Source organism: Gallus gallus, chromosome 9 (genome assembly GCF_016699485.2).
Source record: "Gallus gallus isolate bGalGal1 chromosome 9, bGalGal1.mat.broiler.GRCg7b, whole genome shotgun sequence".
Classification (NCBI taxonomy): Eukaryota; Metazoa; Chordata; class Aves; order Galliformes; family Phasianidae; genus Gallus; species Gallus gallus.
Window position 1 is genome coordinate 3,996,756 of NC_052540.1, and position 12,284 is coordinate 4,009,039.

General features: G+C 50.2%; 1 protein-coding gene across 1 annotated transcript; it reads right to left on the reverse strand.

Moving 5' to 3' along the window:
- Positions 1 to 8,242: 8,242 nt before the first annotated feature.
- CRYGS (crystallin gamma S) lies at positions 8,243 to 12,050 on the reverse strand. The gene is made up of 3 exons (NM_001170527.3): positions 11,995 to 12,050; positions 9,924 to 10,166; positions 8,243 to 8,561 (listed from the first exon to the last, which is right to left on the reverse strand). The coding sequence occupies exons 1-3, from the start codon at positions 12,013 to 12,015 to the stop codon at positions 8,289 to 8,291; spliced, it is 537 nt and encodes a 178-aa protein (NP_001163998.1). The 5' UTR covers positions 12,016 to 12,050; the 3' UTR covers positions 8,243 to 8,288.
- Between the last annotated feature and the right edge of the window lie 234 nt (positions 12,051 to 12,284).

The following is a 12,284-nucleotide window of genomic DNA, read 5'->3' on the forward strand; positions in this document are numbered from 1 at the left end:
CTATTTAAATTAAAGTAATACCCAGCGACTCCAGGCTGGGATCAAACCTCAACATCACACACAGCTTTGGTGATCCTGGTCCCCTCCCCTGAGTCCCCACTGCCCACACTGTCCCAGATCCTACAGCAACACAGAGGTCAAGGCTCGAAATCCAGACTTGTCCCTGTGAACCCCACGGCACCCCACACAAGGTGGGCAATCTCCTCCAATGGCAGGATCCCCAACAGATGGGAACGATGCCCATGCAAAGACACAGATCCCACTGGGGCACCCCAAAACCACCGTACGCAGGAAGGGCATGACTCCATAAGCACCATACAAGGCCACGGAGATGCATCCCCCAAAAACTGTAGGTCCCCATGACACTCAGTTTTGACACTGTGAGATGGAAGCAACTCGACGCCAACACGCTGTAGAGCTTTAGCACTGGGCTGGTGCCTTGAATAAGGATCTACACCCAATGTTTGACCAAGCAGATTTGCATTTATGGCCTGCGTTTCCTTTTATCCACCACTTCTCTGCCACATGAGACGTGCGTGCTCCTTCTGCATGCCCACATCCAGCACCTGGCACAAAACCCATCGTGCTGAAGGAGCAGGGAGAGCCCTTGGCTTGCAAGGCAGCCGGAGCCACATTCCCAGCCTCTCCCTCCGGCAGCTTTGTCTTCCCTCTGAAACTCAGAGCTTTTCTGCCGCGGCAGAGAGAAACCATAAGGGACAATCAGAGAGGTTAATAAAAAGTTGAACACGTTCTTAAATGACAGCTCGAGCTGGAAATGTGAGTCTTCTGTTTGTGTTTCTTTGTCGCTCGGCTTGAATATCCCTGCTAATTTTTTGAATATTGCTGTAGTGTACAGAAGAATTGCTGATGACACATTTTCCTAACGCGCGCATTACACAAAAGGAGATTATATTTTAGCCTCTTTTAGAGACTATAAAATCAGATTCATCCTAATGAAACAGCAAATAAAAAGGGTTTTCCCTTTTCTTTCTCAATCTCTTGGCATTTTTTCCTCCTGTGGTTTTATTCTTCTCCTCTCCCCTCCTCTTTCTTACATTATCTGTGTTTCCTGCTCATTTCAACTTGATGACATGTTGCTGGGACAACTAAGTCTCGTAACCTTCTTAACTTTGCCATTGTTACTGCCTGGAGTGTATTTAGGAGGAGTGTTTTAATTTCTTTTCCAACGCACAGCGCCTGCCCCGTAGAAAGATATTAGAAATGGAGGGGGGTGGGGGGAAGAAGGCTTTTCTTCTATAAATGTATGCTATTCAAATCATCTCTTTTTTTATTTCCTTTAAACCCATCATTTGTATGCTGTAGGTCGCTACTTTAAAACCCGGCTCGCTGTCGCTGAAAGGATCACCCGTATAATGATGTCATCCATATTCAGCTGAAGTCTCGGCTCCACTGGAGCCCAGCGCTTCCCCCGCATCCCTGGCCCCATCCTCACCCCTATTCCCATCCCCAGCACAGCCGCAGGCACCCGAGTGGTCCCTGCTCACCCCAAATCTCCCTCTGCGAAGAGCAGCCGAGGCTGATGGATAAACAGGTGGACAGCATGGGGTTTATATGGGGAGCATCGCCTGCATCATCAACCACACGCCAGGATGAGTTTGGAAGAAGGGACTGGCTCCTTCCCATGGGTTATCCCATGGAGGAGAAGTGATGACTCGCACCGAGCTCCAAGGATTCACCGTGCCAGGGCTCACTAAACCCAGCTGTCCCAGCACCCTTATAGCGTGGGGAGAGCTGGGTTCTGCAGAAGGGGTTGTAGGGCTCAGCACGGGATCACCCCAAAGTGCCCCAGCAATGTCAGACACCCAACCGTACCCATGCTGTTCACACAACCTCTTTGACAGCAGTTTGTTGTCGCCCTGACACACTTGTTGTACCTGGATCAATGCTCTTTTAACAACTAATTGATCTTTTATTAGCATATAATAACTTACTTATTAAATCTAAATTAAAGACTTAATTGAGACACTTAATCTAGAGTGGCTCAGTGTATCACTCTCATAAGCATAATGTGTAATTTAATTAATTGACGGCACTGATAATGGCATGTCATCTGTCACATATTCCTCCTGACCTGGGAGCCAGAGGGGCGTGCAGCAGCGGCAGGAGCGCAGCACCAGGCTTGATCCACTGCCAAACCAATTCACCTCCCCACTGAAACACACCGAGATAGGCTGCCTGGGATCAGAGATCGATATGAACATGTTATCTGTGCAGAAGGAGAAAGCAGGTGGACACGTGCCATGAGCTGACAGCGACAGCAAGAGCACCGTGCGCTGCCTCAACCTCCGTCCCGGTGGGGATTAGGGTTAGGATTTCAGCTCCAATTCCCACCGTTGCACCCAGAGCAGCAGAGGGGTTTCCAGCAATGCCTTCGCGCTCTTCACCCCATGCATCTGCCTTCAGAATAGGGCTGGGGAGAGGAAAAACATGGCAGGGGCTGCAGGTCCCTTCCTTCTGCCACAGCTCAAAGCTGGGTCTGCACATCGTTTTCCACTGCTTCCTCCTTCGCCCCACCGCCGTCTTCCTGTGATGGAGAATTTCATTTTTAAAAACTCTGTGAGATTTAATTTAAAAAAAAAAAATAAAATAAAATACACAAAATGGCAAAGGGAGGGTTTCTGAAATAAAAAAATAAAGGTAAAGAGATGATGGTTGGAACAAAATGTTCCGGAAGAAAGCTGTTCCCTTGGGGTTTCTTTTCTTTAAGCTTTGCATATTACAATTTGAAATTTTTGTAAAGAGATCCCCATTTTATATTCACACTGGTAGCCTGAATTTAAATATCTCTCTCACCTGAGATTAATACAGGCTTCACCCTGAATTACTTCCCAGCTCTGAAGTACAGCTCCGGAGAGCTCAACTCTCCACAAATTCACTTCTCTTTTAGAGGCATAAAAGCTTAGGAAATATATGAAATGTTAAAAGAGCGCGTGTGCCGGGGCAGAGAGGGGGAGAGGGAAGGCTGGGTCATGGGGGGGCCCCTTTGATATGAAAACCCACTTTTCCTCAAATGAAAGCATGGATGTGCTGGCACGGGACTCCAAAGACAAAGATTTCAGCCCAAAGACGACGCCCTTTGTTTTATTTTGTGATGGTGAAGCCCTGCACAAGGAGCAGGATGCAAGCCGTGTCATGCACAAAAGACATCAGCATTTCCGTCGGCAATAGAAAATATCAAGTTTCTCCGGAGCAAAACAACAAATGGGGTTATAAACAAAGTTGAAAGCGCAGCTCCCTGCAGTGCCAACTCAGTATTAACCAAATGCACGTGATGGGGGAAAGCACCTTGCACGTGCTCGGGGCCCATTAGCTGATTGCCGTAGAAACCTGACATTTTTAGATCATGATTTAACCCTTGGGCCCCAGGGCCACTGCTCCTCCTGGGCTCTCTGCATTTCCTCTCCTATCGTAGCCGTGGTTTCTCCACCCAAGGAGGCTGGTGCAAACTGAAGCCTTTGCTTCCATTCTCCACGTCTACGAAGCAATGGGATGTAAGGTTTTCCCTTGGCAGACAACCCCAGAACAGTTGGGGTCAGAAATGACAGCAGGTCCATCTGGTCCACTCGAGGGCTACACAGAGCAGGGTGCTGTGAGCCATCAGCAGAAGATACAGCAGACAGCCCAGGAGCTGCAGCCACCAGCACCACCTCTGGGCACTCTGCATGCCTGGCTGCGATGGTTCCTCCAAGCACTGCTGGTTCCTACACCATAACTCTTGCCTCCACCCCTCCAGTCTGAGACTATAATTCCTGCTCCAATGGTCAGGTTTTCTTTTCATCCATCTCTCTTTACATTCTACCTGATATCAGAGTGTTGCTTGCAGGCACTTGGCAGCTCAATGCCATGGGCACAGCATGCACTGTGAAGCTTCACATCCATCAGAGAGTTTGGGTTGCACTCGTGACCACCTTCCCTTGAACATATGGTTCTCAAGAGACATCAGTGCTAAGAATACCACCTCCTCTTGCTCCCTGCAGTCTCCAGGGCGTGCAGGACACCCAGCACCATGGTTACCCCAAAAGCCACCAGGTTCACAAGCCAAACTCAAAGCCAAAACCAAACCCCAAAGGGATGCGATGGGTAACCCAATGAACATCAACACCAACCAAGCCCAGCTCCATTTTGGGATGCCCCAACTGGATGTCCTCGATGCAGTTATCACCACCACCTCTAGAGCCCGATGCCTCACAAGCAGCAGCTTGCCATGGCTGCCAGACTGAGCTGTGATGTGTCAGTGATGGCACAGGGCTTGGCTGTGCTGCTTTGCCCCCTGAGGCTGCATTCCCCGTGCACGTGGGTGTGCATGCGTGCATGGCTCTGTTCGAGAGGTGCCGGCTGCTGCAGCAGAAGGACTTCTGTGCAGCTCTCCCTTCTGTCAGCTGCAATAAATTTCTTTGCTAGTGCTTCTCCTCTGAATCGAATATAGTTTATTTCATTTTAAAAGTCCTTTTTTTTTTTTTTTTCATTTCAGGAAAATGAATGTTAGAGCCAGATAAGAAACTATAGTCTGCTTTCAAGAAGGTTACAAGAAAACTGCATCTTGCATTACTAATCCTTTATCTTTCATGTTAACAAAAAGATTACTGACATATTTTTGAATGAAAGAAAATAAAATAGCAAATGCATCTAAAGAACTGTGTAACTTTCATGCAACACACAAATCGGTTGTTAAACGTGGAGAAAAAAAAGGAAGGGAATGAAGGGAAGATTCATAATACATTTCCCTTTGTAAAGTGAGCAAACCAACTTTCTATAATAAGAGAAACTACTGAAGGATTGGAGGAGGCTCCTTTCATAGATGGAGAACAATGTTGCTTTTAACTGGAGGCTGGATTTGGGGGGGGTGAGGGGGGAAACCCCCCCTGCAGGGGTCTCCGGAGGGGGCTTGGGAGGTACTAAGGGATGGGCTGCATGGACCCACGTCCCCCAGCCCCATCCATCAGTGTTGGCTTAGAGGAGCTGTTGGGATGGCAAAATCAGGTATGGGATGAGAAATATCAGGTATGGGGTGACAAAAATCAGCTATGGGGTCACACTTCATGGAACATCTCCAGCTGCCCTGGGGATGTGTGCCCCACAGGAGGAGCTGTGCCCTGATCTCATCCCTGATTTTCCAGGAGAAAATACCCCCGCCTTGGCACACAGCGCTTCATTAGGAAACCCATAATTGAATTCCCTGACCATTCAGTTCTAAAACCTTTTTGATTGAGAATTAGTTAATTACATTGGGCCCAGTATATTCCTTGTTACAAATTTTGCCCATGTCCCCCAGATATGCAATAGTGGGCTCCACTTGCACTGTTGCCTTTTAAAGGCACTTAGGAGCCCTTGAAGCTCTCCCCCCTTAATGACACATTGTTCGTTAATAAGTGGCCATAACAATTCCCCATTAGGAAACAGCTGTCTGCCACTTGCTTAGGCTGGAATAGGTAATAATCCCAACATACTGGATCATGTTGCAGAACAAATGGGGATACATGCAAGATAGGGACATTGGTGTCATTCTAATGAGATGATTTCCCACCCCCCAAATATGCCAGGTCTGGACACCCAGGCAGAAACACTGTCCACATTATCTTCTCCTCCTCTCAAAGATCTCCTTCTCCCTCCAAGCCTAAAGCAATCGTTTGCACTCAGAGAACTGATTTGCTTTAAGTCCTGCCAAGGGAGAACCAAGGGACATGGGTAGTGGGCATGGTGGGGATGGGTTGGTGGTAGGACCTGATGATCTTAGGACTTTCCCAACCTTAATGACTCTATGATTTGATGAAAATACCCCTCAATTGCTCTATTTTGCTTTGACTGCTTTCTCAAGCCCCACCTCCCCAAGCATTGCTTCACTTGCACATCTCCCATTTGCATCGTTCCCCCTGTGCATTGCTCCATTTGCACCTTGCCCTCACCTGTACATTGCTTCCATTTGCACGTGGCTCTGTTTGCATAAGCCAGTGCTTGCACCTACCCCTACCTGCACATCATTCCACTTGCACATGGTTGGGCTTGCACATCACACTGCTTGCACATTATTCTACTTGCACATGGCTCTGCTTGCACATCATCCTGCCTGTATGTCACTGGCTTGCAAACTACTCCTCTTGCACATCACTCGCAAAGTCTTGTCTCTTCCATTTGCTTCTATTGCCCTCTGCTGGGGACTGTCAAAGGGACAGCCGATCCCTCGGGCACTGCCTTTCCGTCTCCATCTCCCTCTGCAATTTTAGGGGAACTCCAAACTGGGGTGTTTAACACAGGGCATGGAGCAGCTTGGCTCTGCCTCTGAATCTACTGTGCACGGCTTGGAACCACGCATGAGGACTGCCAGCCTTGTCTAGCTATGGTCCAAGGACAGTAATGGGGGGACACATAGCAGCAGGACATACAAACAGGGGACAGACAGCGGGGACAGACAGAGGAGGGGACAGATGCCCACCCTGCAGCTTCCACTTTGAGAAGTCCTGGCGTGCCTGCTGGATTAGGGATGATAGGGGAGAGGAGCGCCTTATAGAAATTAATTCCCAAAGTGTAATTAACATCTGGGCCAGCTCAGCGCGCTCCCCAGCTGCTAATGAACCATGGCACTGCTTTAATTCCAGCGCCACCGCACCATCTTCTTATTAAATCCAGGAGCAGGTTCCAGCATATTTCCCTTCGAGGGAAAAAGGAGAAAGAAACGGAGCAGGATTTGTCTCAATGAAATATGATAGATTAGAGTTGGCTGGATAAAGAAAGTGGGGGGGGGGGGGGGGGGGGAGAGAAATTTCCCATCTTGTGCACGCGTATCGCTGTATTCTCTTTCGCAATGACCTCCTTCTGCCCCATCCATCAGCCTGGGGTTGGCTTATTCTAACGAGCGGAGCCTTTTCTCGTGTGGAACAGGCCCATCAGACTCAATCTGCATGCCAATTACCGGAGCAGACCCCCTGATACTGAAAAATGGAAATTAGCCATCAAGCAGGCCGGGCTGGATGGCCTGCGCTCCTGCTGCTCGGAGACACCCGCAACGAGGGAGCCCCCAGTGGAAAAAGCAATCAGAAATAATAATAAAATAAAATAAAACCCACACAACTAGCATATTTTACTGTTGTTTGCCTTGGTTGCCAGCATTCGGGGCACAATGTGGAATTTACCAGAGGGCAGGAGGGTGGGGAGGGGAAGAGTTGGGATAATTGCGTTTAGGTGATGCACGGGAAGGATGCAGGGAGGTAATGTGACTGCAGGAGTGAAGCAGAGCCTGGTGCCCCAACGCGGGGGTGCAGTGGGAATCACAGCACCCAAACTCACCAGCTGCTATGCCCACCTGCAGGAATCTTCCATGTAGAAATGGGAAAGGCAACAAAACCCAACATGCATGCCATGCTCAAGCTGGTGCCCTTTTGGTCTCCCTAGGAGGGTCCCAGAGAGCTTTGCTGGGAGTTGATCAAGGTGTTGGGGGATTGCTTGTGCACCGACCCCAATTGCTAAGAGCTGGGTAATGCTGGAGTGTCTGAGGAGGCAGAATTAAACCTCAGAGGAAAGGAGAGAGGTGACAGAGAGCAAAGGGGGGACTGGGGGAGAATGGGGACACACATCGCCCTTTGCAGGGAGCTGTGCTCCCGGGGGCTGCGGCTTGACAAGCATCACTTTCCCTGCCTCCCTGCTCCATAATAACCTCATACATCAACCAAGGAGACTGGGGAGCATGGCTGCAAGGGCTCTGCTTCCACTGCCATCATTAGCCCGGAGTCCCTCTGCTTCGCATGCAAACAGGCTGGAGTCCCCACAAGGAGCACCTTGCATCACTGCTTCCTGCATGGGCACAACCAGCCTGACATCTAGTGGCACAGGGCAAAGCAGGTGCTCCAAACTGGGATGACTGGGAGCCCGGTGGCCCCTTCTGCTCAGTGCATGTCTCCAGGGTCTAGGGACTGACTCCTTCCCATCCTCTGCTGCTCTTTGGGAACATTCAGCAGCAATCTTAGGGCAGTTTTGAGAGGTGTTCACTATCTCTGTCCACGTCCAACCTCTTTATCCCCTTTTAACTGCCCTACTTTTGGTGGCTGCCCCCCTTGTCCAGTGGAATCCTAATACAGCCAGGATGCCCAGCAACCCCCCTGCTCCAGAGTCCCTGCCCAGTGCAGTCCCACCACCAGAGCTGGAGGCAGTGGGAGCTGTTGGAGGGCATTCTGCCCAAAGGAAGCACCTGGCCAATGGGTTCACACATGGGGAAGAAGTGGGACGGAGCTTCTGAGTGACTCAAGTGCTTTATTGGGGGGCTAGCTCTCCACCATTTACTCAGCGATGCTGCGGAAGGACTGGACGGCAGGGGTCACTGCCCCCCATTCCACTGGCTGCCGGTACTCGCCCTTGGGCAGCAGGTACTGCCTGCCCCGGTAGTTGGGGTGCTCGTAAAACACCCAGATGCCTTCCAGCACCCGGCAAGCGTGGACCTCGCGAAAGTGGCACTCCTCCAGGATGGAAGGGCAGTCTTCAGTGGCTTCAAACATCTGCCCACCGAAATCCCCCTTCTCAAACACCTGGATGTGGCCCTGGGCTCCACTTGGCTGGAAGGAAGAAGGGAGAGAATTGCACGGGGTTTGGGATGTGTCTGGGGTGGAAGCGGAGGCAAGGCACAGCCAAGCTCAGGTCAGGCACCAACACACCGGCACAGCGTTGAATAGCTCACGTCAGCCCCTAAACACAGTGTGGGGTAATTCTTGACCACGAATCACATGCAAAGAGCACTGTCAGCCTAAACCCCCACCACAGCCCCAGTTTCAGATGGGTGTGGAGAGAGATGAGCACGTGCTGGGCTCTATCCCATGCAGGCAGCCTGCTCAAAGCCTGTAGCCACTCAGTGCGAGCATCAGGAGGGATGCACCCCTCTGCTCCCCGCTCCTCTGGGCAATGAGGAGTTTAATGAGCTGCTGACCCCAGCTGGGTTGTATTACAGACGAACGCAGCACGGGTATTTTCCACTGTGATTTCAAGCGCTGTGTTGCCTGAAGGCAACGTGGTGGTTTTAATCTGTGGCTGCCTGGACACAATCTCCCCCCGCCTCCCCTCTGCCCGTTCTCACTACCAGCTCCAGCCAAACTCTGCAGGGTCTCACAGCTCTCTGTCACTGCTCCGGGGGCTCTGAGCCAACATCTACGAGCAGCCGGTCCCCATGCCACCTCCCCATGTATGGGAGGGGAAGCCAAACACAGTGGACACGCAGCATCACCTCTGCTCTTCATGCTGGCGGAGAATGCTGTGCTGCTCTAACACCTCCCACATGCTCCTGCTCCATCCCTTGTAGCAGTTCAGAGCTCTGAACTGGCTGACAACTCTTCCTGCCCTAGGCTAAGGGGTTTACACACACCTCAAACCCACAGCAGATGAAAGCAAAAGCCTCTTGCAGCTTTAAGACCTGCTCCATGCAATGGTAAATCATGGTAGTGCTACCCATGTCAGCGATGCACAGATCATAGAATAATTAAGGTTGGAAAAGACCATTAAGAACACCTAGTCCAATTATTGACCCATCAACACCATGCCCACCAGGCATCCACTATTCTGCTGGTACTGACACCAGAGCAGCAGCACTCGGCTCTAACACCATCCTCCCACCCTGCCAGGTTGGAGGCTGCTTCCCCCTGAGGTCATTATTCCAGCTGTGGGACCCACCTATTGCTGTCCTCTTCCTAGGGACCGCAGGAAGATGGGGGCCACATGCAAGCACCATCCCTAGAGGTGCTGAAGGCCAGGATGGATGGGGCTTTGGGCAACTTGATCTGATGGGAGGTGTTCCCACACGTGACAGGGGGTTGGAAGTGGATGGTCTTTGATGTTCCTTCTAACCCAAGCCATTCTATGACACTATGAAGCAAGCTGAAGAGGCAGGTTGGTGAACTAAGACAGCCCTAGGGAAGCATCACACTTACTATGTGGACAGCTTTGCAGGAGCCGAGGCGGTCATTGAGGCCCATCCAGTGGTGATAGTCAGGGTACTCCCCCCGCCTCAGCACATACATGTTCCCCGAATAGTTGGGCCTCTCGTAGGCCACCCAGGTGCCTCCCTCCACCCGGATGGAGTTGCAGCGGTTCAGGTAGGTGTGGAAATCAGGGCAGTCAGCGTCGCACTCGTAGCGACGACCCAGGAAATTCTTGTCTTCATAGAAGGTGACCTGAAAGACCAGCAGGGGAGGGAAGCGGGGGGTTCCTCAACCCTCCACAAGTAGCATTGGTGTTGCCATTGGAAGGGCATCGCTCCAAAGCACACAGCCACAATCTGAGCCCATCTGTAACCCCTGCTGCCTCCAACATGGAGAGAAATACAAAAAAAAAAAAAAGCAAAAAAAAAAAATGAGTTCCCAAACTCAAATGTTCCAGGGAAAGGGCAACTGATGTGCAAGTCAGTTGATTCAACACCATGCAGACTCAGGTAGCATTTGCCCTTTTCCAGCCTCCTTAGGAGGGCATCAGCCCCATGCATGCTGCCTGGGCTGTCTGGCAACATCAGAAATTGCCTCAGCCAATTCTCACAGCTGCTCTGGACAGAATTTTCCCTGCCCCGGTGATTTAAACATCTAACACACAGGACCCTGTAATCCATTTTTCCATGCACACCAGCCTGACTTCTTCACCCTCTGTCCCCAGAGGAGACTTAGTGAGTGCTAAGGCAAAGCAGAAACACCACAAGTCTCAGTATCCCCTGGTCATAGCTTTCCCAGTCATAGCACACATCAACCAGCTGATTCCTTGGTTATTCCATAGTGCATTAAGATACACAATCACCTCTTGATCCCAGCTAGCTGTACTTCACCTAGAGCGCCTTGGCTTCTTGTATTGATTTAATATTGCTGCTGTGAAAAATACAGTCCAAGGCTGCCATCTCAGCCTTGGAACTAGACTCAAATGTAGGACAACCTCACTATTTTTTGTTGTTGTTATTGTTCACTTTCTGTAAAAAATAAGTTAGCCACAGTTATTGCTGGTCGGTCAGTGTGCCCCACCAGCCCAACCAGGCATCTGAGGGTTCATGTGCCCTATCACAGCAACCTGATTTGCCTGTTAAGTTGGTCAAGGTGGCCTTCTGTTTTGTAACAGGAGAGCTCACCTGATGTCCCCTTCTTACTCTGAGGAGCACAAGTGACTTTCAATTCAATACTACTCTCTGTTCCCTGGGAGATATTCTCCCTGTATTTATAAAGCCACGGAAATCTGACAGTATGTTATAGCCACTAAGCAGTGATCAACTAGAGGTGTGGTTTGCTGCTTTCTTCCTAGAGCACATAGAGACTGAAGGAGACGGCTCCTGCCCACTGGTGTTGCCCTTCACACACCCTCAGTTCACTCCAGTCCCTCAGACTTATCACTTCTCAGCTTCCCTGTGATGCTGCAGGCACAGAGGAGGCAGATGGTTTCCACCCACGGGACAATGACAGGTGAACTGCAGATTTCAATTCCAGATCCGTCAGTTCATTTCAGTCACACATTACTGCGATGCAAATCGCCTCCCGTCAGTAAAGCCATTGAGTTGCTCTGCTCACAGTGATATCCCCTTAACTGCTCACTGTCCAAACTTTTCTTTGGGGCTTACCTGCCAGATAACAGATTTGCCACATCAGATCTTCCTTACACGACTGCAAAACTCACATTGCATCGGCCACCTAACAGCAGTTATCACATTTCTTCCCAACAGCAGCTGTGTTAGAAGGAAACTCATAAACAGCAACTGTAAGCAACACCTAGCAGTACCCACTGCGTTCTAATAAAGCAGCATAGGGGCAGTGACCTCTCTCTAGGGCAGATCGCTTGCTTAGGCCATGGGAAATACTGTTTCACTGTCTCCTTTGCCTTCTCTTTCTCTCTATGCAACGTGCCACATGAGCACGGCACAGAGAAAAGACGAGATTTGCACTCATTCACTGACTTAACTCATCCCAGATGTTTTGCTGCACATAATGAAACAGGCTCGTGTATATATCGTGTATAGGCTGCAAACAAGCTTACCTTGGGTCCAGCCCTGGACATTTTCTGTTCCAGCTAAACTTCCCAGTGCTGGAGGCAAGTCAGGACCTGTTACAAAACAGGCAGGACTGAGGCACCCTTTTTATAATGGGCTTGTTTGAAACCAGACAGCCGCTTTGTCATGAGAATAGGATCCAAAAATTGAGTCAGTGATTCTGAGGCTATAGCCCGTTTCCAGAAAAGCAAACAGGATTACGGAATAAAGGAACGCTTCGCCATCCTCCCTTTGTTATCATCTGCTGAGTCAGAACACCAAAACTCTGCCAAATGCA